Source organism: Phacochoerus africanus, chromosome 7 (assembly GCF_016906955.1).
Source record: "Phacochoerus africanus isolate WHEZ1 chromosome 7, ROS_Pafr_v1, whole genome shotgun sequence".
NCBI lineage: Eukaryota > Metazoa > Chordata > Mammalia > Artiodactyla > Suidae > Phacochoerus > Phacochoerus africanus.
Genome location: NC_062550.1, coordinates 9,891,094 through 9,918,107, shown reverse-complemented (window position 1 = coordinate 9,918,107; position 27,014 = coordinate 9,891,094). Strand labels below are relative to the sequence as shown.

At 57.7% G+C, this 27,014-nt stretch overlaps 1 protein-coding gene across 2 annotated transcripts in view; it reads left to right on the top strand.

Annotated features, from left to right (window-relative positions):
• Positions 1 to 27,014, top strand: part of MICALL1 (MICAL like 1) — a 30,862-nt gene that overhangs the window by 2,301 nt on the left and 1,547 nt on the right. Inside the window, exons 2-15 of one of the 2 annotated variants that reach the window (XM_047786290.1) lie at positions 2,797 to 2,845; positions 3,182 to 3,323; positions 7,835 to 7,923; positions 9,508 to 9,650; positions 11,713 to 12,167; positions 14,149 to 14,206; positions 14,866 to 15,245; positions 16,779 to 17,188; positions 20,160 to 20,294; positions 21,131 to 21,257; positions 21,397 to 21,487; positions 21,633 to 21,706; positions 24,379 to 24,493; positions 24,661 to 24,707. In XM_047786290.1, the coding sequence (XP_047642246.1) occupies positions 2,797 to 2,845; positions 3,182 to 3,323; positions 7,835 to 7,923; positions 9,508 to 9,650; positions 11,713 to 12,167; positions 14,149 to 14,206; positions 14,866 to 15,245; positions 16,779 to 17,188; positions 20,160 to 20,294; positions 21,131 to 21,257; positions 21,397 to 21,487; positions 21,633 to 21,706; positions 24,379 to 24,493; positions 24,661 to 24,707 (2,315 nt within the window). Of the gene's footprint in view, positions 1 to 2,796; positions 2,846 to 3,181; positions 3,324 to 7,834; positions 7,924 to 9,507; positions 9,651 to 11,712; positions 12,168 to 14,148; positions 14,207 to 14,865; positions 15,246 to 16,778; positions 17,195 to 20,159; positions 20,295 to 21,130; positions 21,258 to 21,396; positions 21,488 to 21,632; positions 21,707 to 24,378; positions 24,494 to 24,660; positions 24,708 to 27,014 lie in introns of both variants that reach the window. The other variant, XM_047786289.1, reaches the window with a different exon arrangement.

The window sequence follows — 27,014 nt, the reverse complement described above, 5'->3', positions numbered from 1 at the left end:
GGGAGGGCCGATGGAAGGGCATTCAGGGCAGAGGGACCTGCTGAGCAGAAACAGAGGCAGGGACGGCCAGGGCCTGTGGCTGGGCCAGAGTGCCGAGGGCCTCCTGGTGGCTAAGGAGGACAGTGGGGACCACGGGGGAGCCACGTGGATTTTAAGCAGGGAAGGGCTGTGGCTAGAGTTGGTATGAAGCAGAGGGCAGCTTCTCTCCCGAGGAGAGATCCAGAATCAGGTCCAGGCATTTATTTGCAAGGCAGGCCAGCATTGCTGCCAGCCCATTGCACAGGAGAAAAACTGAGGCCCAGGCCCTATGTAAGGTATAGTAAGGACCTCAGCGATGGGTAGGGGAGGCTCTCCATGAGAGCAGGGGTCAGACAGGGGCCAGGGCAAGAAGCGTCTTCTAAAGTGGTTCAAGCTCCCAGAACCTTGGGCCCAGGCGTCTGCGGAGGACGGGGGGCAGGGGAGGGGGCTGGCTCCTTTCACCCCCCAATTCAGGCTTTTTTTTTTTTTTTGCTTTTTAGGGCCACACCCACGGCATATGGAGGTTCCCACGCTAGGGGTTGAATTGGAGCTACAGCTGCCGGCCACAGCCACCGCCACAGCAACGCAGCCACATCTGTGACCTACACCACAGCTCACGGCAACGCCTAATCCTTAAGCCACTGAGCAAGGCCAGGGATGGAACCCGCAACCTCATGGTTCCTAGTCGGATTCGTTTCTGCTGCGCCATGATGGGAACTCCAATTCAGGCGTCTTTAAGTTCCCTGGAGGGCAGGGTCCCTAAGGCTTTCTTTTCTGTGCTCCTCGTCTCCCCCAGAGCCAGCTAGAACTTCCCAGGCCTTTGCGAACTCTCCGAAAATGATGTTTCCCAAGTCCAGATGTTGATTAGGGACAAAGGTAGGGGAGGGGAAGAAGCAAAGGCAACATCGTAGTGTCTTGGGGACCTTGGCAGTTTTCAGCTGTTTCCAGCACTCATTCACTCAGCGGACACTCGCGGAGTGCCTGCCGAGTACCCGGGACTGGGGCGGGTGTTGGGTGCAGGACATGAACAAAATGTGACCCTGGCCTTCTAGGAACGCTGCTGGGGAGACTGAGATAAACGGCTCAGACCAGCGGCTTTCCTCTCGTTTGATCTCAGGACAAGCTTTTGTTGGGGGCTGGGCTGGTGTCAATGTCACACTCTTCAGGAGTGGCAAACCGAGGGGAGGAGGCAGGGACCCAGCGGAGGGGAGAAGGAAGCCGCCTGGCGCGAGGTGGCAAAAGGGGCTGAAGCTCATATGCCATTTCCCTCCCCCCTCCCCGGTCCACCGGGCCTTGGGTTTGCAAAACGCCCTCTCCTGCCTTGGCCCACTGTTCGCCGCCGTATCTTGGACTCTGCCTGGAGAAGCTGGGGTTGGGGCGGGGAGGGCAGGAGGAGACGGGCTCTCCCAGGCCCAGACGCTACCCATCCTCCCCGCCAGCCTGAGAGGTGGGAGCTGAGCTTTCCCCACTTCGCAGGTGGGTAAATCAAGGCCGCAAGGACTGCTGCCCAGGGTCACTTAGCCTCGCCTGGGAGAGCAGGACCCAGGACCCAGATGTTGGAGGCTGTGCTGCCCGCCCCAGCCTCTGGGCTCACGTCCCAGGCAGTCAGACCGCAGTTTTCAGCCGTAGAAGGATAAAGCTTCGGGCGGGTGCACCCCGGAAGCTGCTGAGCATGAAGGCTGGGCCTCCTCTGCTGGTTTTAGCCACTCCGACAGCCAGAGCGGGGCGGTGGGGTGGGGGTTAAAGCCGGGGGTCCCCCCAGGACAGGGCCTGCCCCTTCTTCCCACCTGTCCCAGCTCAGAAACTGGGACACCCTTTAGGGCTCCCCCAAGGCTGGTGCCCCCAGGAGTGGTCCAGTGGGATCAGGCCAGCCGTTCAGCGCCAGAAGCTCTGGAGAATGTAATATTGCCAGGCTGGTTCAGACTTGTTCTATTCCTGGCCCCACTGAAACAACATTCCTTCTTGGGCTGGGCTGGGGATTCAGGAAGCTGGCGTGGCTTCTCCAGGTTTGTGACATGCAGTGGAAGGACCAGAAAGATGGATTCCCAGGGCTGGGTGGCTTCCCTGCTCTGAGCCTCAGTGTCCCTATCTGTAAAGTGGGGTCACTACCTGTTAAGTAGAGTTAAAAATAAGTAAATTTAAAGCAGGAGCTCAGCCCGGTATCCAGTGTGAGGTCAGCACTCCGCGGATGTCCCCACTGCTACCAGCATCAGTCCTGGTCTTTTTTTTTTTTTTTTTTTTTGGCTTTTTAGGGCTGTACCCATGGCATATGGAGGTTCCCAGGCTAGGGGTCCAATCGGAGCTACAGCTGCCGGCCTACACCACAGCCACAGCAACGTGGGATCCGAGCTGCATCTTCGACCTACACCACAGTTTACAGCAACACTGGATCCTCGACTGATTGAGGGAGGCCAGGGATGGAACCCGCATCCTCATGGATACTAGTTGGGTTCGTTAACGGCTGAGCCACAACGGGAACTCCTGGTCTTAGTTTTGTCTTTGCCACTGAGTCAGGACGTGGCTTCCTGGGGGATAAACTTGAACCTGGGACTTTTCAGCCCCGCCCTTTCTCAGTGATTTCCAGCCTCTACTCAGAGGCCTTCAGGGGCCTTGAGCTCATTCTCTGCCCAGGTGCTTGTCGCCCCCATTTCCTCCTCGACACCCCACCACCCGTCCCCAACCCCGCTGAGGCCCAGGCTCAGGCTGAGTCACCTCCTCTGGTCATTCCCCGGCCCCAGCCCCCTCCTCAAGGTTCCTCCTCCCCTTTGCCTCCTACAGAGATTTTGATTCACTTTCCAAGGACAATGTCTTCGAGAATAACCGTTTGGTGAGTCCCCTGGAGAGATGGAAGTGCGAGAGACTGTGTATGTTGTAACTGGGCCACCGGGCCTGCCCCTTCTCCCGGTCGCTGGTCACCATGTGGGACCAGAGCTGGGCGGAGCCCACAGCCACCCCCGCCCTGGTCCCCCTCATCCCACCGAGCGAAGCTGGGCTGGTGATGAGTGGTACCTGCTGACCCCACCTCCTCTTCCTCTTCCTGCTGTGGCTTCCTCCGCAGGGCACCCCCAGCCTCCCCCCCCCACCCCGCTTGCACCTGCACCGACCCCCACACTTCTCCCTGCTCTGCCCCGATCTCCCACCCTCACGTCTGCCCCCGCCCCAGGCCTTCGAGGTGGCTGAGAAGGAGCTGGGGATCCCTGCTCTCCTGGACCCCAGTGACATGGTCTCCATGCGTGTCCCCGACTGCCTCAGCATCATGACCTACGTGTCCCAGTATTACAACCACTTCGCCAGCCCCGGCCAAGGTGAGAGGGGTGGCCCCCGCTGTGCAGGGCGGCTGGCCCTGGGGGCGGGGCTGGGGCCGCACCCTGCTGTTTGCTGAGCTGCACACAGGCCTGGGGAGGCAGCACCTCCTTCATTGACTGCCTGGCTCATTCACTCCTTCATTCACTCGTTGCAATACTTACCGAGTGAAATAACCCTGGGGGCCCACGTGGAGCCCACAGTCTTGTGGAGACAGACCATAAACACTGGAGCCAGCAACTGAGCAAAATAACATCAGAGGAGACAAAGCGAGTTCACCCGCCCTCTGGGAGTTCACCTCTGTCACCCACCCTTGCTTCCTGTTTGCAGACACTTCCCTGGGGTTTTTCCTCCAGCTGGCAAGGGGTCCTGCAGGGCGGCTGTGCACCGTCTTCCTTAGCCGTGACCTTCAAGGCCTGAGAACCACGAGGCAGGGGAACTGTGGGGGGTAGGGGCTGCCAGGGTATTTCTCTGCTCTGGGTCAGGTCTTTGGGTGGCTATTGAGTCTCCAGCTTGGAGAGTCCCCGTGAGAGTCCCCACGCGGGAATCTCTCCTGGGGCTGCCTTGCCTTCGCAGAGAGGAAATGGGCCCAGGGAGGGCAGGGAAGCGAGGATCCCAAGGTCACACAAGCAGGAAGACCAAATCCGGGCGTCCCGACTCCTGCGCCGTGTCACTGCTGCCACGGTCCTTCCTGCTGCTGTCTGTGGGGACAGTCTCAGCCTGTCTCACTGAGTGCTATCCTATCAAGTCAGGGAATTTTTTCTTCCTGAGAGTAAAACATGCTTACTGTAGGCAATTTAGGACAATAGGAAAGAGCATAAGCATTTTAAAATTTAAATAATCTGTTACTCCCCATCCCCCACCCCCAGCTATTTCTCCCCAGGGATCGATATTATAATTGAACCAATCACATGTGTATTTTACTAGAAACCAAAACGAAAGTACTTCTCAAGTGTGGAGTCTTTGGTGAGGGGCAGCATGGACTGCACTTTTTTGCTCTGCCACTTGCTGTCTGGGTGACAGGGGGCCACGTGTTGGTGACACATGGTGACAGGGGGCCACAGGCTCACCTCTTGGTGAATAAGCGTTGATGGGAGTAAATAAGGAAGTGCGAACCTGTGTCTGGCCCTTAGTTAGGACTCAAGTTACTGCTCTTACTGCTTTTCTTTCTTTCTTTTTTTGTGTCTTTTCTAGGGCTACACCTGCGGCATGTGGAGGTTCCCAGGCTAGGGGTCGAATCGGGGCTACAGCTGCCGGCCTACACCACAGCCACAGCCACGCAGGATCCGAGCCAAGTCTGTGACCCACACCACAGCTCACGGTAACGCCAGATCCTTAACCCACTGAGCAAGGGCCAGGGATCAAACCTGCAACCTTATGGTTCCTAGTCAGATTTGTTTCCACTGAGCCATGACGGGAACTCCCTCTTACTGCTTTTCTATTCCATTGGTTAGAGTTTAACTTGCTGACCAGAGATCACAATTCATTCTCATCTTCTAGAGGGAGATTTTCCTGTTGCCAAATTCCTATCTCTCTACTAAGGTCCTCTCTGGAGGGCCCCCTTCCTGGGACCTGGGGGGGTGAGTGGGTGATGGGGGCCCTGGGTAATACTGTGCACGGTGCCTTCGCCGTTCCTGGCACATTCTTTCGTACTCATCCTCTCATCTCCACACTTTGCCTCCTCCAAGAAGCCTGCCCGGATATACTCCAAGTGCTCGTGTAGCCCCCTGCCCCGTGGGGAACATGTACAACTCTGGTTCCTGCATCCTCACTGGGCACCTGGGGGTGAGGGCGCCCTGTTGGCCCAGCTCCCTGCGCTGTGTCCAGGTGAGACCCCCCCCCTCCCCCGAGGGCCTGCAGGGATTCTCGTCGCTAAAGGCACAGCTTGTGCTTTCTGTACAACTTGGCCCCTAAATGCAAACCATTTTTATCCCACCTGCTGCTCAACCAGAGGAAACACAGCGAGGTGTTCCAACCCTGGAGGCGAAGCTGGCTCTTGGACTCCCGCAGATGGTTCTGTTCTGTTCTGTATTTTCTGGGTGAGGAGAGGGATTTCGAGGGCAGTTTTGACCAGGCTTGACTTTCGCTGCATTGGGTAACTTGGAAGCTGTCCCTGGCCGAGAGGCCGCTGTGCCGTGTTCACTGTTCATCTCGTGACAGGGGTGGGGGCCAATGATCCTGGGCATGTCCGCTGACCCCTGACCTCCAGGAGCCACAGCCTGGACTAGAACTGGAGGGTCCTGGAAGGAAACCCAGTGGCCCCTACAGGGTGGCAGGTGTCATCAGGATAAAGTCCCGTTTCTTAGCAGAGCCCCTAAGGGCCTCTCCCCACTTGACTTAAGCCACTCACTGCCCCAGCTGGAGTCATACGAAATTTCTTGGGCTGCTTTGACTCCATCACATTCCTTTACTGCTACGTCTTTCTTCTTAGTGATCCCCCAGTCCCTGTTTCACCTCTCCCACCTCTGGCACATTCTTTCCTACTCATCCTCTCAGCTCCACATTTTGCCTCCTTCAAGAAGCCTGCCGGGATATACTCCAGGTACTCGTGTAGCCCCCTGCCCCCTGGTGAACATGTCAGACTCTGGTCATAGCATCTATTTTGTTTTGCTTCTCAGGGCCGCACTTGCGCCATATGGAGGTTCCCAGGCTGGGGGTCGAAGTGGAGCTACAGCTGCCAGCCTATGCCAGAGGCACAGCAATGCCAGATCCGACCACGTCTGTGACCTACACCATAGCTTATGGCAATGCCAGTTTCTTAACCTACTGAGCGAGGTCAGGGATCGAACCTGCAACCTCATGGTTCCTAGTCAGATTTGTTTCCGCTGCACCACGGCGGGAACTCCTGGTCATAGTATCTTGCTTACTCCTCTCTCTCTTCCCCTATAGACCATCTCTGTTTAGTTCACAGCTTCGTGGCTCCAGCACCTGGCACTTATTCATTTAATAAATATTCACTGAGCCCCTACCGTGTGCCAGGCACTGTGCCAGGTGCTGGGGGAGAGCTGAGAATGACACAGACTCCCAGAGCTTGCAGTCAAAAGGATGGGGGAGGGAGGGAGAGAGCAAAAAATTAATACAATTTCAGCTGAGTTTGACGAGGAGGCACGGTGAAGGTGTAAAAAGCAGTGAGAGGAGGAAGTGGCTATTTTAGGTGAGTAATCAGGGAGGGCCTCTCTGAGGAGGTGGCATCTGAGCTAAGCCTTGAACAAGGTGGAGGAGGAGGCCATGCAAAGATCTGGGGAGGAGTACTCTAGGGAGGAGTACTCTAGGAGTATTCTAGAGCAATGGGGGGGGCTATGTCCTCCAGGGGAGTGGGGCTGGGGGAGAGGAGGTAAGGACGGGGGTGGTGAGGAGTGAGACCTGATTGGGCCGCTGGGCCTCCAGAATTTTCGATCGTGACTCACGGTAAGACATACGTTTGCCGTTACAATCCATGTTCTTGCGAACGTGTGGCACTGAAACGAGTTTCAGGAAATGGTTCTTCTGCTGACAACAGGCGATGCCTGCAAGTATTTTCTATTCTGTTTCATCTTTACCATGTGCTGGTTGCAATCCACTCGATGGATTTCAGGGTCCATGAATGAATTGTGACCTGAAGTTCGGGCAGCGCTATTTTGACCACAGTAAGGGACTTGGATTGTATTTTTTAAAGAATTATACACTATCAATGTTTTGTTTATTTGTTTGGTTTTTTGTTTGTTTTGTATGCAGTTCTCTAAATTTGGGGGTTTTTTTGTTTTCCTTTTTTCTTTTTTGGCTGCCCCCGTGGCACATGGAGTTCTCAGGCCAGGGGCCAGGTCCTAGCCACAGTTGCATCCTACCCTGCTGCTGCGGTAACGCCAGATCCTTAACCCACTGTGCCGGGCTGGAGATTGAACCTGTGTCCTGGCCTTGTAGAGACTGCCGATCCCGTTGTGGCAGAGTGGGAACTCCTGGGGGGTGTATTTTAATTACTGGGCACAGTGGGTATTTGCTGACGTAATGGAAGAGTGGGGTCTTGGAGGAGGGCAGCCAGGGGATGGGTTTCTTTTGGTTCAAGAGCGTGCAGGCAGGGTTCTGGGCCACACTTGCCCACCTGGGCACGGGCAGGGCAGCTCCCTGGCCCCAGCAATCCAGACCCTCTTCTCGAACCTTCAGATTGGCACCAGTGATTCCTCTCCTTGCCTTCCCTTAACCCCCCTTGGCCCGACGGGAGGACAGCTACCCGTTCCTTCACGTCCTGAGCACTGTTGGTTCTGTGATTGTCTTGGTGCCTTATCATTCATGCTGCCCCGTGCAGTGGGAGTCAGTGTCCCACCTTGTAGAGGCTTGGTGAGGTTGGGGACTCCCTTGGCACTGGCTTGGAAGTGGAGGCGTCCCCTGGCCTTCATAACACAGGAGCCTGGTCCCACTGTGTCAGGTGGTCCGCCCACAGGTGGCGGCTGCAGAGCTCACAGCTCAGGCCAGGTTGGGCCTCCTGGGACCCCAGGGTCTCCAGCTGCCTCAGGGCCTCTTTTTGATCTCTTGGCAGCCGGTGTCTCACCACCCAGAAAGGGCCTGGCACCCTCCTCCCCCGCATCCGAAGCAGCTGCTTCAGTGGAACCAGGAGACAGGGCTCAGGTAGGCAGATGCCAGGGGTGGGTGGGTGGGGTGGGGGCCCCTGCCGGGTTCGAAGGGTGTTCTCGCTTCTTTTGTGGTGGCTTTGGAAGTAGAGTCTCATAGGTCAGGGCGGGGGGCAGAGGCAGGGGATGGCCGGCCTGGGAGGGCCACGGGGCATCCATGGCACAGGCTCCATCATGGGCTGACAGACGCACCCGTGTGATACTGCAGACTCCCCTTGGTTCCTGTTGAGACAGCCTTTCACCTCCTAGTGTGCTTCTGTTTAATCCTCTCCACAAGCCTGGGAGGTGGCCATTGTGTGTCCTGAGGTACAGATGAGCAAACTGAGGCTCAGAGAGCTTTGGTCATTTGCCCAAGATCTCTCAGCTGGGAAGTGGGGGCCTGCCCCGTCAGTCCCCTGCTCTAGGATGTTTAGCAGGTGACACCAGCCTTTCGCCCTGCACAGCACTTCACAGTGTGCAGAGGGATTTTCCCTACCTGGTCCCATCTGCTCCCTGCTGGAGGCGCTCCTGAGGGATGGAGAGCCTGCCCAGGGTGGGTGCCCAGGGAGCATGTGCAGGCAGGGCTGAGACAGCGGGGGCTAGAGGATTCCACTTGGCAGGGGGGAACCCAAGGCCCAGAGATGAAATGGCTTGCTCAAGGTCACAGTGCTTAGAAGTTGAGAAGCTGGGATTTAAATCGCTTTACTGGGGAGTTCTCTGATGGCCTGGAGTTCTCGGAAGGCTCCTGTGCTCTCACTGCTGTGGCTCTGGTTGCTGCTGTGTAGCTCAGGTTCGATCCTTGGCCCGGGAACTTCCACATGCTACTTGTGTGGCAAAAAAGAAAAAAACAAAAACAAAAACAAAAAAGAGAGAGAAGGAGAACCTGAAGTAAACGTCAAAACTCTCATAAAATAAATAAATAAATAGGGAGTTCCCGTTGTGGCTCAGCGGTAACCAAACTCACTAGTATCCATGAGAACATGGGTTCAATCCCTGGCCTTGCTCAGTGGGTTAAAGATCCGGTGTTGCCATGAGCTATGGTGCAGGTTGCAAAGGTGGCTCAGATCCCTTGCGGCTGTGGCTGTGGTGTAGGCCGGCAGCTGCAGCTCTGATTGGATCCCTAGCCTGGGAACCTCCATATGCCGTGGGTGCAGCCGGAAAAAAACAAATAAATAAACCACTCGGCTCTACTTGGGGAGATAGAGAAGGCAGGCGAGGTGGACCTAGGAGGACAGTACCTGTCAGGGAAGGCTTATCTGCAGGCCTGAGAGGGACAGGTGCAGCTCAGGGAAAGGGATTATACAGCCAGAAGCTGCCTTTCTGGTGGAGAGGACCTCCAGACACCGAAAGTCAGGATTTTTATGTTTCCATCCTGACTCTGACCTTGAGCAAGTCTTTCCCCCTTTCTAGGCTTCCGTTTCCTTATGTGCAAAGCCGTGGCAGTGTCCCAACCCCGCCCCTGCGGGGCTCTGATGGCGCGTGTTAGCCCTGTGCACACTTGGGGGTCGAGCACCATTACAGGGGGAGTGGGGGATGTTCTTGAACAGGATGACTGGTGACCCTGACCCCACCCTTCCATCTGCTCCCCGTCGATTCCCTGCAGGATGAGGAGCGCTCCTCGGGCAGCCTGGCGGAGCAGGGTGCCCACCGGGCCCCCAGCAGCATCTGCGCAGCCTGCCAGCAGCACGTGCACTTGGTGCAGCGTTACCTGGCCGACGGCAAGCTGTACCACCGGCACTGCTTCCGGTGAGTGGCGGGAGCCTGGGGGCGGGGAGCTCCCGTGGGTCAGCACCAGGGTGTGCCAGGCCCCCTGCCAGGCGCTTCATGCATCTTGCGTATCCCTGCTTTGCTGAAATGAACAAACTAAGGCCAAGTGAAGGGAGAAGACTTGCTCAGTCACTGAATTAAGACAGAAATAGGCCAGAGCTCTTTTTTTTCTTTGACTGTGAGAGTTCCCGGGCCAGGGATCGAACCTGCACCACGGCAGTGACAATGTCGGATCCTTAACCAGCTGTGCCACAAGGGAACTCCTAGGTCACAGTATTTTGAGACTAAGTACCTGATGATGATTATTGAGCAGACTAGTCTTTTTTTTTTTTTTTGTCTTTTTGCTATTTCTTGGGCCGCTCCCACGGCATATGGAGGTTCCCAGGCTAGGGGTCCAATCGGAGCTGTAGCCACCGGCCTACGCCAGAGCCACAGCAATGCGGGATCTGAGCCGCGTCTGCAACCCACACCACAGCTCACGGCAACGCCGGATCGTTAACCCACTGAGCAAGGGCAGGGACCGAACCCGCAACCTCATGGTTCCTAGTCGGATTCGTTAACCACTGCGCCACGACGGGAACTCCAGACTAGTCTTTAAAAAGCCATTGAAAAAGAAAGTGTTTTTAAAATTAAATTAAAAATCTTTGTTTTCCTCTTTTTTTTTTGCTTTTGTTTTTTCTAAAAGAAAGCATTTTTTTTTTCTTTTTTGTCCACACTGGTGGCATATGGAAGTTCCCAGGCCAGGGATCAAATCTGAGCCTCAACTATGGCAACGCTGGATCCTTAACCCACTGCACCAGGCTGGGGATTGAACCCACGCTACCTAAAAGCCAACGTGGATCCTCAACCCACTATGCCACAGCTGGAGATCCAGAAAGCAATTTTTAAAAAATTATAGTAACAACTTGCTTTGAGTGTGTGGTTTGCAGGAGAAGCCAGCTTAAAGCAAATGGAATAAGAGGCGGGGAAAATAAAAATGCTTAGAGAATGTATGAAAACATTTTACATGTTATGAAAGAAAAATTAGCAAAGAAGATTGAATAGGAGTTCCCATCGTGGTGCAGCAGAAACAAATCCGCCTTGGAACCATGAGGTTGCGGGTTCAATCCCTGGCCTCACTCAGTGGGTTAAGGATCGGGCCTTGCTATGAGTTGTCGTGTAGGTTGTAGACGCGGCTTGGATCCTGTGTAGCTGTGGCAGAGGCCGGCAGCTACAGCTCCGATTCGACCCCTAGCCTGGGAACCTCCATACGCCGAGGGTGCAGCCCTAAAAAGAAAACAAAAAAAGAAAAAAAAGAAGATTGAATAGTCAAGGCAAACCAGTGACTCAGGGTTGCAGTGTGTATTCAGTTGTGGGTGTGTGTGGCAGCTGGATCTGGAACCCCAGGGACCTGATTGCAGAACTGAGGGGTCATGGGGGAAGAATCTTGAGGGGGGGAACCACTGTACCAAGTCAGTCTCATCTGGCCACCAGGGCAGTATTTTGAAACCTTTTCCTGGTGTCTCCCAGTAAGACATACATTTGACGCTGTGACCAGTTGTAAATCCATCCCTGAAATCAATCTTGTATAAATAGCTGCACAACTGGAAGTAGAGTTTCATAGAACACAAGTGTGATACAGTCTGATATATTGTATTTTATTCTATTTCATAAAAAAAAAAAAAAAAACCCAAAGAAAACAAAAAACCCTTGTTGGGTGAAAAAACCACTAAATTGATTTCTTGAGCCACCAATGAGTGCTCACATGCACACTGCTGGAACCTCCAAGGGGGAAACCTCTGCTTCCCCTTGCAGCAGAAACTGAAGGCGTGTTTCACAATTTATGCTGCTGATTTCACTTGGTTTTATTGTTCTATGATTCTGACATTTCCCATTTTTTCTTTTCTGCTGGAAAGTTCTGGGTATTGAGACAGGATCCAGGCAGGCAGTTGGAAGGAGGGGAGGATACAGCCTTGGCCGCTGGACGAGGGGTAACCAGCACCCTGGGGTGGGCTGCCTGGCTAAGTTGATCCCCCACCCCGACTCCTGTTCTCCCTGGCAGGTGTCACCGGTGTTCCAGCACCCTGCTCCCTGGATCTTATCAAGATGGGCCGGAGGAGGGCACCTTTGTGTGTGCAGAGCACTGCGCCAGGCTGGGCCCCGGTGGGCGGTCGGGGGCCAGGCCCGGACCCCCCCCACAGCCAAAGCAGCAGCAACTTGCAGGAGAAGCCAAGGATGTGGAGGCAGTCGGCCCCAGCCCTAAAGCGGCTGCAGGGGCTGCAGAGGCTGAGGCGGACATGCCCAAGGCCAGCCCCGAGGCCCGGCCCCAGATCCCCACCAAGCCCAGGGTTCCTGGCAAACCACAGGAGCTGGCCAGCCCCCCGGCCAGCCGGCCCACACCCGCCCCCAGGAGGGCCTCGGAGAGCACAGCCCCGACGCCCCCCACGCCCCGGCCCCGCTCCAGTCTGCAGCAGGAGAACTTGGCGGAGCCGGGAGGCAGCAGCGTCCTGGTGAACGGTGAGCAAGGGTCCAGCTGGGGCCAGGCTCTCCCTGGAACGCGCCTGGCGTTTAAATGTACGCGTGCTTGGGGATGTGCTTCGGGTCGCACTGTCTGTGCCTGTGTGTGTGCCATGTGTGTGGCAGGGCTGACTGTGGTGCTGAGGCTATTATTATCATTTTTTAAAAATTGTTTTTGTAGGGCCGCACTGCGGCATATGGAAGTTCCTAGGCTAGGGGTCGAATTGGAGCTGCAGCTGCTGGCCTATGCCACAGTCACAGCAACACCAGATCCAAGCCACATCTGCCACCTACACCATAGCTCATGGTAACACCAGATCCTTAACCCACAGAGCGAGGCCAGGGATTGAACCTACATCCTCATGGATACTAGTTGGGTTCATTTCTACTGAGCCACGATGGGAACTCTGGTGCCGAGGTTATTAACTCACGCAGCAAGTAGTTACAGAGGCCCCTCTGTCCACGTTTTGTTCTCCTTGTTGCGGGGACACAGATCCCTGCCCCTGACTGCCCCATCCTGTGTGTGCCAGGGCGTTTGTGTTCTTTCATATCTGTCTTTTTTTATTCTTTTTTCTTTTTTGGCTACTCCCTGGCATATGGAGTTCTCAGACCAGGGATTGAATCTGGGATCTGTGACCTGCGCCACAGCTGCAGCAACACCAGATCCTTTAACCCACTGGGCTGGCCCAGGGATCGAACCTGCATCCTAGTGCTACAGGGATGCTGCCAGTCCTCTTGTGCCACAGCAGGAACTCCTTGCGTCTATCTTGTATGCTTCAGTTTCCGGGTGTGTAGTGAGTACACGCCATGTGTCCCAAGTGTTTCCGGCACTCTGCGTCCACACTCAGGAGAGCTCCCCTCCCACACCCAGCCCGTCCACACCCGATGTCTGGCAGGGGAGAGCTGGGGGCTGGGGGCAGGGGACAGGGGAGGGTGTGGCTCTGGTCAGCAGGCCCCTGGGGCACTCCCCAGGCCAGCCTGAACTGCAGTGGAGACCCCTGCTGGCCCCCTCTCTGTAAGGCTCTCTTGTGTGACCTCCCTAGGCTTCCTGAGCTCATGGAAACAAAATTTCCTGTAACCCGAGATGTGCTGGGCAGCTCTTATCAGTGGAGGCCCCAGGGGAGGGAGACTCCCAGGGTCTCCCTCCGGGACTGGTTCTATTCCATGCTTGCGGAAGCCCATTCCTGGGCTGGGTGCTGCAGATAGAGACTCTGTTCAGACCTATTTGTGCCTTGGAGGCACTGTCAGTCTCAAGGGAGAGACAGATAAAGACACAGACACAGAGGTTTTGGTAGAATGTAGAAGTCTTTTATTGTGGGATTCATGGAGGACACCTGGGAGTCAGGGGAGGCTTCCCGGAGGAGGTGACATTGGGGTTGCGTTGAGAGGCAGTATTTCCTGTCCACTTTGGGGAAGTGTTGGAAGGGCACTTGGGTTCCCCCTTCTTCTTCTTCTTTTTTTTGTTTTGTTTTGCTTTTTAGGGCCGCACTTGGGGCATATGGAAGTTCCCAGGCTAGGGGTCGAATTGCAGCTGCAGCTGCTGGGATCTGGGCCGCGTCTGTGACCTACACCCCAGCTCACAGCAACACCGGATCCTTAACCCATGATTGAGGCCAGGGATCGAACCCATGTCCTCATGGATCCTAGTCGGGTTTCTTTCCGCTGAGCCACAACAGGAACTCCGGGTTCCCCCTTCTCAACTGAAAGGCAAATGGGGTCCCCGGGTGTCTGGGCCTTGTCCCTTTGCCCTTCTTTACCTGTCGCCTTTGGTGCTTATCTAATCTCCCTGAGTGCTGTGCTGGGGAGGTACCAGGGTGCAGATGAGGTTGCCATGGCCACCTGGAGTCCGTGACCTGCTGGGTGGGAGGGAAGGGCACTCCTGGGTGAGCCAGACACTTTGGGTGGCTCCCTGGGTGCCCTGCTCTGCTGTGTGGCTCACGGCTGCCCATGAAGGCCTGTGTCACTCTCCTTTCACATCTAGGGAAGCTGCACGAACCCCCTGTCCCCAAGCCCAGAGGGACACCCAAGCTGTCAGAGAGGTATGCTTGCTCTGAGGGGGGCTTTTAGGGCCCTGGTGGGGGGGAATAGGGGTCCCCCTGGGGTTTGGGTGGGTAACAAGGCCATGTGACCCATCAGTGCACCCTCCTGAGAATGCGCAGCGCTCATCTGGTGGGGGGCAGGAGCCTGTGCCCACATCCCCTTCCCTGTGCCCGCCACCCCCATGCCCTGTCTTCTCTCCTGCGGGCAGCAGTGCCTGGTGGAGATGGCCACCTCTGGGGTCCCTACATCCCTCCAAGCCCCCGCTGCCTCTGTAACCAGGGAGGCCGTGGCCTCGTGCCTAGAGAATTAGAAGTAGCATATAGAAAGACCCAGAAAAGCTCAGCTGTATACCCGGCTCAGATCCTGGGCCCCAGGGACCCTGCGTCACAGGCAAGGACATCTATTTCCAGGCGTTCTTTGGGAGCTGTGGTCCATGATGGGGGTTGGGGAGAGAGGCAGAGACAGAGGGTAGGGAAGAGAGCCGCCCCCCTCTGTCTGTTTCAGCTTTGGGCCCAGACCGGCCCTGCTGGGCTGGGGCGAAAGAGAAGGTGAGGTTTCTCATCCGGCCCCTTGAGATGCACTCAGTACCGTCTCGGGAGAGAAGAAGGCCGCCTCCCTTGCCTCCTAATGGTTTCTGCCTCTTCCCGCCTCTGTCCAGGACGCCACCCCCCAGGAAGGACCCCCCATGGATCACACTGGTGCAGGCAGAGCCAAAGAAGAAGCCAGCCCCCCTCCCCCCAAGCAGTAGCCCTGGGCCGCCACCGCCACCGCAGCCGCAGGGCCAGGACAGCAGGCAGGTGGAGAACGGAGGTGTGGCCGAGGTGGCCCCACGGGACCTGGAGGTGGCCACCCCGGAGTCCAAGCCCTATAATCCCTTTGAAGATGAGGAGGAAGAGCCCCCAGCTGCCACCGGCCCTGCCCTGGCTCACCCGGAGTCCACAGCCAAGTCCCTGCACCCCTGGTATGGCATCACCCCCACCAGCAGCCCCAAGACAAAGAAGCGCCCTGCCCCCCGAGCACCCAGCGCGTCCCCCCTTGGTGAGTGCAGATCCCGACAGCCGGGACCGTGGGCTTGGGCACCTGGGTCAGCCCAGGGCAGGGGAGGGTATGTGGTGCCACAGGATCCCCTCAGGCCAGGGGCTCAGGGTTTCATGTGTGTCCTCGGTTGATCCTAGAGCCAGTCTGTGGGGTGGGTATCATGCCCCATTTCACAGATGAGGAAACTGAGGCACAGAGAGGGTCATAACACTTAACCAGTGGAGGCAGGATTTGAATCCAGGCTTCAGACTCTATACTCTTTTTTTGGGTGCGGGGGAGGGGGGGCTGTTGGGGGCTGCACCGGTATCATGTGGAAGCTCTCGGCCCAGGGATCGAATCTGAGCCGCAGCTGCGGCAATGCTGGATTCTGAACTCACTGCGCCAGGCCAGGGATTGAACTCATGCCTCAGCAGTGACCAGAGCCACTGCAGAGACACCACCAGGTCCTTAACCTGCTGTGCCACAGCAGGAATTCCCGGACTCTATGCTCTTCATCCTGTGTAGCCCACCTCCCAGGGCTGTTGTGAGAATTAGAGGGTTATCCGCTGACGTGCTTAGTGCAAAGTCGAGCTTGTGGAAAGCTCGAGGCAGGGATTACCTCCGACCCTGCCCATCTAGTCACCCTCCAGTGGCCAGGCTCAGACTCCGATGTGGCTGCGTGATGCACCGCTAGTGACTTTGAGCCGTTCCTTCCCGGTGTTGGTCCTCAGTCTCCCCATCTGGGAAATGGAGGTGACGGGCCAGCCCCTGGGCGCCGTGCCTCCCTCCGCCTGGCACACCTGCTCACTGTCTGGCAGTCTTCTCGGGTCCTATGCCTGCTCTACCACGGCTGGGGTCCGGCTGCCTCTGAGACTCAGTGGGAGCCCCTCAGACGCTGGGGCCGAGAGCACATTAGAGGTAATAGAGGCAGGGGCTCAGGCGGCCCTGCCCCACTCCAGCCCCTGCGGGCGCCCTGGGACTCTCCAGCTGAGCATGGTGGGCCAAGGGGAGGTGGTGGGCAGGGGTGGGCCGCAGCCGATGGAGAGAGCTCCGAGTCAGACATAGCGGGGTCCAGCCCCAGCCTCCTCCTCTCGGAGGCTCAGAGACCCTGAAGCGTGGCATCTATCATCTGCCTGAGGATGACAGTGGCACAGGACAGCGCCTGGCTTGCCCGAAGCTGGCCTCCTCCAGGGCTGCCCCCCGCTGCCCTCCTTCCCACCTCCGCTCGGGTCGGAGGCAGGAGAGAGGCAGACAGAAGCGAGGCTTTTTGGCCTTTTCAGTTTGGCTTTGCTGTGGGTCGGATCAGACGTGGGAGGGGAGGTGGAGGCTGCAGCCAGGCTGCACGAGGAAGCAAGGGCCGTACGGAAGCCACGAGGCGGCCCGCCAGAGCCCGAAGAGCACGCCATGAACTCGGGTGATTTGTCTGCCAGTGACCTTGGCCCTATCACGTGTGTGCCAGGACCTGCAGTTCTGTTGGGAGTGGAGCCTGTTTGGTGAGGCTGGAAGGCCTGATGGCCGTCCCCTCACGTGACACCCACTTGTGTGTTCGTACAGCTCTCCACGCCTCCCGCCTGTCACACTCGGAGCCACCCTCGGCCACCCCGTCGCCAGCCCTCAGCGTAGAGAGCCTGGCGTCTGAGAGCTCCAGCCAGCCACCCAGCGCAGAGCTTCTGGAGCCGCCAGTCGTGCCCAAGAGCTGCTCAGAGCCTGCTGTCCACGCCCCTGGCACCCCGGGGACCTCAGCCAGCCTCTCCGCCAACTCCTCCTTGTCGTCCTCCGGGGAATTGGCGCAGCCCAGCGTGGACCGGACGCCTCAAGCCAGCCCTGGTCTTGCCCCCAGTGCTAGGGGCAGCCCAGGTCCCCCGCCAGCCAAGCCCTGCAGTGGCGCTGCCCCCACCCCTCTCTTGCTGGTTGAAGACAAGAGCCCTGCGCCGTCCCCCGGCACCTCGTCCCCACAGCTCCAGGTAAAGGTGAGTGCCTCACCTTCCCCCCAAGCTGTGGACCTGGGCCTGGTCTCCGGGCAAGAATGTCCAGGGCCTTGCATGTTCACTGACCTTTCTGTGCCTATCTACCCGTTCAGCTGCCGTTCACTGGGGCACAGCTCCATCTCTCCACCCTCCCATCCACTGGCAGACTTCCTATCACCCGTGGACCTGGCCCCCGGCCTGGGCCTACACGTGTTGAGGCATCTGGCTCCTTTTTACCCACGAGCCCATGCTCTTGCCCATCTACGACGCATCCACAAGCCACCATTCATCCTTCTGTCCACCCTTCCTTTCACTGAGGCCCTGTCTGTGCCAGGCCCTGTCTGTGCCAGACCCTGAGCCCCCCGCCTCCCGGGGGCTCACCGTCTGCTCCAGGAGGCAAACCTAGGAGTTCCTCTTGTGCCTCAGTGGGGTAGGAACCCAACATAGTATCTGTGAGGAGGCCTCGCTCAGTGGGCTAAGGACCTGGCGTTGCTGAGGCGTAAGTCACAGATGCAGCTTGGCTCCCACGTGGCTGCGGCTGTGGCTGTGGTGTAGGCCAGCAGTCGCAGCTCTGATTCGATCCCTAGCCCCGGGACTTCCATATGCCGCAGACGCAGCCCTAAAAAAAAGAAAAAAAAAAAAAAGAGGCAGGTCTAAATGCTTCTTCTACAAGGCTGCCTGGAATAGAGCACAGCGGGGAGGGAAGACTCCCTTCTGGGGGCCTTTTCCTTCTCCGGGGCCTCAGTCTCCCCTGCTGTAAAATGGGCAGATGCTGTTCACTGAGTGCCCCCTGCCTGCCGGGTGGCCTGGGCTCCAGAGCTGAGGCCCGTGTTCCCCGGGGCTCAGAGCCGGGTCGGGCTGAGGTCCTGCAGTGACTGCAGGCCTTGCGCAGTTTCCAGTTGGGGGGCGCAGGGGGAGGAGGGGTTGGCCCTCAACAGGCAGAGGACCCGGGAGTCCCAGCTCCTGTTGTGTGCCACTGCGGGACGGGGGCGGTGGGGCACAGACAGCCCCTGCTCCCGGCTCCCCTCCCAGGCCCGTCCCACGTTCTGTCTCCTCTGGGCGCCGGAGTGAGCACCCTTCCCAGGGGGCTCGTTTTCCGGATGAGCTTTGTGGCTGGTGGAGCCCTTGTTTCTCAGGGCCATGCCGAGAACCAGGGGTCGCCAGGGGTTAGGACATTCTTCTGGGCATCTGGTTCACGAGGGGCCCTTGCCTGCAGCCAGAGTCCCCTTGCACCACCAGGTTCTGATCCTCCTCTTTCTCCCCGACTCTGCAGCCCTCTGAGGGCCCAGGCTCGCCCAGCCCTGGGAGCCGGGGACGGCCGGGCAGTAACACGCGCTGGCTGTCACCCAAGGCTGACCCACCTGACAGAGGATGAGTCTGGGGAGGGGCCCGAGCTGTTGGTTTGTGCGCCTTTCCAATGTCATTGAAGCTTCCCTGGCCTGGGCCACAGCCTCCTGTCCAACTCTGTCACCAGCTGCTGTGTGACTTAGAGAAGGCCCCGCCCCGTCTCTGGGCCTCGGGCTGCTCCAAGGAGCCCTGGGTTCCTCGATTCGGGGGGTGGGGGAAGGAGTTGAGTTTGGATGCCCCTCCCCTTCCCCTGCAGGCAGCCCCCTCTAAGCCCCCGTTTCTTGTCCTGAGGTGTGCGAAGGGTTGGTTTCAAGGGGTTCTGTGGCTGAGAAGGGCTGAGAACCCTTGAGAGACTCAGGGCCTTCGGGCTGTTTGGTCTTGCTGGGCCCCTCCTGGTGTGGCAGTAGAGGGTGCGGGCAGAGCCCCAGGTGGGCTTCCTTTTGGGGCGCCTCACCCCCGACCCTAACCCCAGGATGTGCAGCAACTCCCAGAGGCAGTGGGATGGGGCCTTGGATGGGTGCTGCCCTCTGGGGACCCACCTGTCTCCTAACTTCCAGAGCAGCCTCCGGGCGGTGAGCAGGGCTCCTCCTTCCTGAAAGCCGGGTACACATTCCCGGAGCACTCCACGGCCTCAGGGGCTGCTTCTGCTTCTCATGAGCTGGGGCAAGAGGTTGGAAGGTGTTGGCATCACCCGTGTGGCAGGCAGGACCTGCTGGGCCTCAGAGAGGACAGGGATCTCCCCAGAGGGACAAAAAAATGCAGGGCCAGGAGTCCCATTGTGGTGCAGTGGTTAATGAATCCGACTAGGAACCATGAGGTTGCAGGTTCAATCCCTGGCCTCACTCAGTGGGCCAAGGATCCGGTGTTGCCGTGAGCTGTGGTGTAGATCGAAGACGCAGCTTGGATCTGGCATTGCTGTGGCTGTGGTGTAGGCTGATAGCTGTAGCTCCGATTCGACCCCTAGCCTGGAAACTTCCATATGCTGTGAGTGTGGCCCTAAAAGGACAAAATACAAAAAAAAAAAAAAAAAAGCAGGGCCAGCAGGGGATGGGGGTCTTTCTGGGCAGCAGGGGAGCTACCCTCCCCCTCTCTCTGCTGAAGGTTTTTTATTTCCTGGCTGGGTGACCCTGGGCAAAAAAGGTTTACCCCTCCGAGCCCCGGACTCCTCGCAGGGAAAAGGTAGTCGTGAGGCCTGAAGGAGCTATGAGAGCCCCAATCTCCATGCCCTGACCACTGTCCCAGGCTGGAACAGAGTCTCGCCCCAGCTTGGGCCCTTGGGAAGCACATGGCCACGAGACCTGGAGCCGATCCTACCCCTCTCTGCTCTTGGGTTTCCTCGGTTGTGAAATGGGTGTGACGCGACCCACTTTGCGGAGTGGTTGTGAAAACTGAACACGGGCGTACAGACGTATCTAGGGCTGCAGCTGCACGTGGGAGGCGCTGGGAAACGGACGTGTTTGCTGAGTGACTGCTTCAGAGTCTGGATGCTGGGAGAGCCGCTCTCTGCCTGGGGTCCCAGCCCCCGTACCAGGCCCGCTTTCCCTAGTCCTGCATGAGGTGGCTGCCAGGTCTCACTGCCCCCACCCTTGACACTTCTGCTGTCATGTCTCTCTGCCTGTAGTCTTCCTGCAAGGAGAATCCCTTTAACCGGAAGCCGTCCCCCACAGCGTCCCCAACCATAAAGAAGGCCACCAAGGGCTCCAAGCCAGCGAGACCGCCTGCCCCAGGACACGGCTTTCCTCTCATCAAACGCAAGGTGGGATTTCCCGTTGTGGCTCAGTGGGTTAAGAATCGGACTAGTATCCATGAGGATGTAGGTTCGATCCCAGCTCAGTGGGTTAAGGATCTGTGTTGCCGTGAGCTGTGGTGTAGGTTGCAGGGGTGGCTCGGGTCTGTGTTGCTGTGGCTGTGGTGTAGGCTGTGGGCTACAGCTCTGATTCGACTCCTAGCCTGGGAACCTCCCTATGCCTCGGGTGCGGCCCTAAAAAGATACACACAAAAAGTGCAAAACCAAAAAGACCCCCAAGGTACAGCTGGGAGCCCTGGAGAGCTGGCTGCTTTGGGCCTGGATCCCCCCCCCCCCACACGCCCTTGGTGGCCTGAGGCTTCCTGTAGGACTCTGCGACAGGATGGGCTGTCTGGGCGGCTTCCTTTGGATGTTGGATGTCGGAGGCCCGGCTGGGAGATTTTACTTGCAGCCAGGGGGGATTTTGAGCAGATCAGCTGTTCTCGACCAAAAGCAATGGGTGATGCATGTCACTTGTTACTAATAGCAGTTCAAGGAGCAAACCGTCACGTGACCAGTCCCACTTAAACAGCCTAAGAGTGTTTTCAGTTTCTCTTCCAGTGGGGCTCTCACACCTATGACATCTTTTCTGGAGTGGCAGAGGAGGGGGAGGAAGTTGCCACAAGAGGCAGGAAGTTGCCTCCTCCAGGCGTGCCTGTCGGCCCTGGGGCTGGGGATATGGAGGGGCTGTGGCACAGAGCCGGGGTGCTGGGCCTGTGCTGGCCGGAGAGAGGAGGGAAGCTTCTGGGTGCAGGCCTGGGGTGGGGGGTGGGCTGTTCTTCAGGTGACTGGGCGCCGTCGTGTAGGTCCAGGCTGACCAGTACATCCCCGAGGAGGACATCCACGGAGAGGTGGACACCATCGAGCGCCAGCTGGATGCCCTGGAACACCGCGGGGTCCTGCTGGAGGAGAAGCTGCGTGGCGGAGCGAATGGTGCGGGAGCTGTGGGGGAGGCCTGGCCGGTGGGACCCGGGACAGGAGGGAGCCTCTCTCCCTGGGGAGGAGCCACCGTGGCCCCTCTGGGGGTGGGGACTGCCGACGGCCCTGACCTCAGTCGGCCTCTGCCTTCCAGAGGGCCGCGAGGATGACATGCTGGTGGACTGGTTCAGGCTCATCCACGAGAAGCACCTGCTGGTCCGGCGGGAGTCCGAGCTCATCTACGTGTGAGTGCTCCCTCCCCGGCCCCCCGCCGCCTCCCCAGGACCCGCAGAGCTTAGGACCGAGACGCCGCCCTTCTTCCCTCATCACCGACGGCAGCGGGCAGGCGGCCGGGACCTGACCGATGGTTGCCTTCTTCCCACGCTCTAGCTTCAAGCAGCAGAACCTGGAGCAGCGCCAGGCCGACGTGGAGTATGAGCTCCGGTGTCTTCTCAACAAGCCAGGTGAGTGTGGTCCCACCCGCTCCCGGACCCAGGCCCCGGGGCCTGGGGACTCGGAAGAGCCCTGGTGGGGGACGCATGGGCCGACTCTGTGAGCAGGGCCAGAGAGCAGGACCGGCAGGGGCTGTCTGGGTCTTAACGGGTGATAAATAGGCTCGAGCCATGAGCCCGCATGGTAGCCAGTGTGGGGCTGTGACATCTGTGGTGCTGGGATGACAGGCTTGCAGAGAGCACCAAGCCCAGGGGCAGACGGGCCTGTTTTGGCCCCCTCCTCTCCTGGAATGTGTGGGGAGGCAGGTCCCTGGGGGGAGAGCAGGGGCCTGTCCAGGGGCAGCTCTGTGCTCATGGCTGTTAGTTGAGAGCATGGCAGGCTCTGGTGGCAGGGGCGGGGGATGGTGGAGGTGGAAGCGGGGATGGCGAAGGCGCCCTGCACAGCGTGGCTCAGGATGACCCGGGGAGGCCGGGTGTGGGATGTGCTGAGAACGGAGCAGGGGAGGTGGGAGGGCTTGGCATGGAGTCGGATAGTCCGTGTTCTGCCGCTAACTTGCTGGGTGACCTCAGGTAGCTTGCTTAGCCCCACTGAGCCTCAGTGACTTCGTGTGTAAGACAGGAATGAAGATACCTCCCTGGTAGGGTATTCTAGGGAACAGGAGATGGGTGTGGAAAAGAGGAGCTGACGTTCCTGTTGTGGCACAGTGGAAACGAATCTGATTAGCACCCGTGAGGTTGTGGGTTCAATCCCTGGCCTTGCTCAGTGGGTTCAGGATCGGGTGTTGCCGTGAGCTGTGGTGTAGGTCACAGATGCAGCTTGGATCCCGCATGGCTATGTTGTAGGCTGGCAGCTACAGCACCGATTTGACCCCTAGCCTGGGAACCTCCATGTGCTGCGCCTGCAGCTGTAAAGAGACCTCCCTCTCCAAAAAAAAAGAAAAGCAAAGGAGCTGATGGCTGATGGTTCCTATGTGGCTGAGTTGGGGTCTGTGGCCATGACATGGAGTGAGCACAGCTGTGGGCGGGGAGAGACCGCAGGAGTCTGTGGAGCCCGGCCTGTGACCACTTCCTATGGCCCAGGCAGTAGGCATCAACGTTTCCATTTAATGGATGAGGAAATGAGAGCCAGAGAGTTTTAGAGTCTTGCCCGCTGGTGGTGGAGCTGGGCTTCTCTCCATGCCTCTGACCTGAGCCTGTCCCTGCACACACAGCCCCTCCTGCCTTCTGGGACAGTGGCCCTGATTTCCCACTGACCAGGGAACTTGGGAGGCTGCATGAAAGCCGAGGCAGGAGTGTCCCTGAGAAGTCACAGAATGTCCCAGCCCTCCACTGCCATCTTTAAGTTACTCTCCAATCTCCAGAGGCTGGGGCGGGGCTGCCACTCAGAGGGAGGCACAGCGACGCCTTGTGGCTGGAGTGGGCGCAGCACCTCTGTACCCCAGGCCAGCCTGGCCCTGGACTTTTGTTGTTGTTGTTGTTGTTTTTAAGTGTGTGGTTGATTTACAGTGTTGTGTCAGGCCCTGGGCTTTTTGTGCTGGGTCTCCAGTCCTCTGTGTGGTAGCGGCACGTCCTGGGCTCGTCATCCTGTCCCAGATGTTGCCTCTGGAGGCTGAGACTGGTTTGTAAAGGCCCCAGATGGGCTGAAGACCCCTAAGACTACAACTGTGGCAGCTTAGGGGTGTTAGGCTGCCTGGGTACGAGCTTGGCTCCACCCTTGCTGTGTGACACTGGTTAAGGACTTCTCTTCTCCAAGCCTCAGTTTTTTCCCATGTAGGTTGGGCACATAACTTACCCAGGCTCCAGATTTGGGAAGTAGCAGAGTGCGAGTTGAACTGAGCTGGCGATTTCAAAACCCATGTCGTCCCCAGAACTGTGCTGGGCCAGCGGCTCCTGAGTTTTGGCAGGAGGCGGCGGTAGGGTGTCAGGGCCTGGCTGAGGGATCTCAGGGTGTTTATTTCAAGATGAGGAGGCCTGTGGAGGGAAGGTCAAGTGTGGGCATCCATCCCCGGGGAGCCTGTGGGCTGGGCAAGGGGACTGTCAGGGTGCAGCTGGGCCTCCGAGGGGGGTCCTGTGGGATGACTCAGGCTCTTGAGAGGAGGCTGCAGGGGCAGCAGGTGTCCGAGACAGCGAGGACACCTCCTGGCCGGGCTCCCTGCCCCCAGGCTCCCCTCGGGTCCACCCTCCTTCATGGCATTAGATGAATGTCCCCGTGTGCCACTTGGGTCACATCGCTTCTCCGGCAAGAGGACCCCTGGTGGGGGGAGTCCCTTACACCCCCCCCCCACCCCGTCTCACTCTGGCCAGCCCGCTATTGGAGGCTCTCAGCAGGTCCAGCCTGAATCCTGCCTCCCCCAAGGAACCACCTAGTGAACGAATGTTTGTTAAGTGGATGCGTGAACAGAAGCAGGAAACTCTTTGGCCTGTGCTGGTCTCTGTGCTCAGAAGGTGCGTCGCGCTGGCCCTGGCAGAGCCCCCGTGAAGAGCGTTCTGGCAGGCAGACTGGTACCCTTGATCTCTTCAGTATACAGCCTTCATTTCTCCAAAAACCTGTAACCCCACCCATCTGGGCCCCCTCGCTGCCGTCGAGGTGTCTAGCGTGGGGCTGGTGCACAGCCGCCCTTAGCACTCAGGCGTGGGTTCCTCGCTTCTTAGTACTCAGCTCCCCACCTTTTCTCCTTGGGCAGAAAAGGACTGGACCGAGGAGGACCGGGGCCGAGAGAAGGTGCTGATGCAGGAGCTCGTCACCCTCATCGAGCAACGCAACGCCATCGTCAACTGCCTGGACGAGGACCGGCAGAGGTGCCGGGGCTGGGGGCGGGGTTCCTCGGGGCTTCCTGTGGGCGGGGCCTCCCTGCAGCCCTCCCGGCGCAGCCCAGTGGCGGGGGGTGGGGCTCGGAGTCTAGACGGGGCGGAGATTCACTGGCCCTTCCTCCTGTGGGACACTCCGCTTCCCTTTCCCACTTCAGGGAGGAAGAGGAAGATAAGATGCTGGAAGCCATGATCAAGAGGAAAGGTGAGGCAACGCTGTATACACACTGCTGCAGACGGTTACCAAAGACCTGCTGAATACACAGCGATTCCACGCCATACTTTGAAATAACCCATGTGGGAAAAATGGAGATACGGGAGTTCCCGTCGTGGCGCAGTGGTTAGTGAATCCGACTAGGAACCATGAGGTTGCGGGTTCGATCCCTGATCTTGCCCAGTGGGTTAACGATCCGGCGTTGCCGTGAGCTGTGGTGTAGATCGCAGATGCGGCTTGGATCCTGCGTTGCTGTGGCTCTGGCTTAGGCCGGCGGCTACAGCTCCAATTCGACCCCTCACCTGGGAACCTCCATGTGCCACGGGAGCGGCCCAAGAAATGGCAAAAAGACAAAAAAAAATGGAGATATATATATATATATATACACACACTAATTCACTTTGTTATACACCCGAAACCTATACAATATTGTAAATCAACTATATTCCAACAAAATTGAAAAAAAAAAAAAGAGGAATTCCCATTGTGGCTCAGCAAGTTAAGAACCTGATAGGAGTTCCTGTCATGGCTCAGTGGTTAATGAACCCAGCTAGTATTCATGAGATTTCGGGTTCGATCCCTGGCCTCACTCAGTGGGATAAGGATCCGGCATTGCTGTGAGCTGTGGTGTAGGTTGAGACACAGCTCAGATCCTGCGTTGCTGTGGCTGCGGTGTAGGCACCTTCAGCTCCGATTCGACCCCTAGCTTGGGAGCCTCCATAATCTGTGGGTGCGGCCCTAAAAAGACAAAAAAAAAAAAAAGAACCTGACATAGGGTCCGTGAGGATGCAGGTTCAATCCCTGGCCTCGCTCAGTGGGATAAGGATCTGGCATTGCCACAAGCTATGGTATAGGTCGAGGATGCGGCTTGGCTCTGACATTGCTGTGGCTATGGTGTAGGCTGGCGGCTGCAGCTCTGATTGGACCCCTAGCCCGGAATTTCCATATGCAATAGGTATGGCCATAAAAAGCCAAAAAAAAAAAAAAAAAAGGTGAGACTCCTCCTGGGGTTGTGTGTCACACTAGCCCTGGCAGAGCCCCCGTGAAGAGCTTTCTGGCAGGCAGACTGGTACTCTGGCTCACTTGAACTCCTGGGGTGGGGGGGGCAGGTTGAACAGAGGGACAGTGTGTGCAAGGCCATGTGTAGCAAGGCAGGCCAGCCTTCAGCTCGGAGGGCGGGCGTGGGATGCCCTGGTGCCCACGGGCAGGACAGTGGCATATGGGAGCATTTTCCTTGGGTGCATCTGCCTTAAGCTGTTCCTCCTTGACATCTGCAGCTGGTCAAGGAGGCCGTGGATTGCAGCAGCAGTCCCTCTGCACAGGAGATAGTGCCTAGAATGGTTAAAGGAGCACTGGACTGGGAGTCAGGAGACCTGCCTAATCTTGGTTCCACCAGTGACTCATTTTGTGGCCTTGTGGTTAAGTCTGGGCTCCAGTTAGACTGGATTCCAGTCCCAGCTCTGACGCTTCCCAGCTGGGTGGCTCTGAGCCAGCGCCTTCACCCCCCTAGGCCTGACTCTCCTGTCTGCAGAAGGGGGGTGACAGAGGCACCCCTTCCCCAGCGTGTACTGAGGATGACTAAGATAATGTGCCAAGGGCTCAGCCCAGGGCTTGGCACAGAGAGAGCTCAGTGGGTGTCAGCCCGCTTCAGAACGCACGGTTTCCTTGTCTATGATAAGGGAGGGCTGGGCCAGGTGGTTTCTGAGGTTTCTTCTGGCTTTGACAGTCAGTGTTTGTGTTGTATCCACAGATCCGTGAGCACCAGCTTAGAGGCATCGAGCCTTTTAAAGACAGTAGGCCATGCAGTAGGGTCCTCCATTGCTCCCCCATGGGCCTGTCTCTGCATCCTTCCCAAAACACTGGAAAAGCAGTTCCTAGAGGCAGAGAACAGGGGCTCAGAAAGGTGAAGGGACAGAGTTCCCGTCGTGGTGCTGCGGAAAGGAATCCAACTAGGAACCATGAGGTTATGTGTTCGATCCCTGGCCTCGCCCAGTGGGTTAAGGGTCTGGCGTTGCTGAGAGCTGTGGTGTAGGTCACAGACATGGCTCAGATCTGGCGTTGCTGTGCCCATGGTGTAGGCTGGCAGCTGTAGCTCCGATTCGCTCCCTAGCCTGGGAACCTCCATATGCTGCGGGTTTGGCTCTAAAAAGACCAAAAAAAAAAAAAAAGAGAGAGAGAGAGAGAAAAGAAAGTTTCCATGCAAAGTGGCAGCACTTCCCAGGCATCATCTGGCCTGACCTGATGAATTCCCTTTTCCTTTTTTTTACTTTTTTTTTACTTTTTAGGGCCGCACTCACG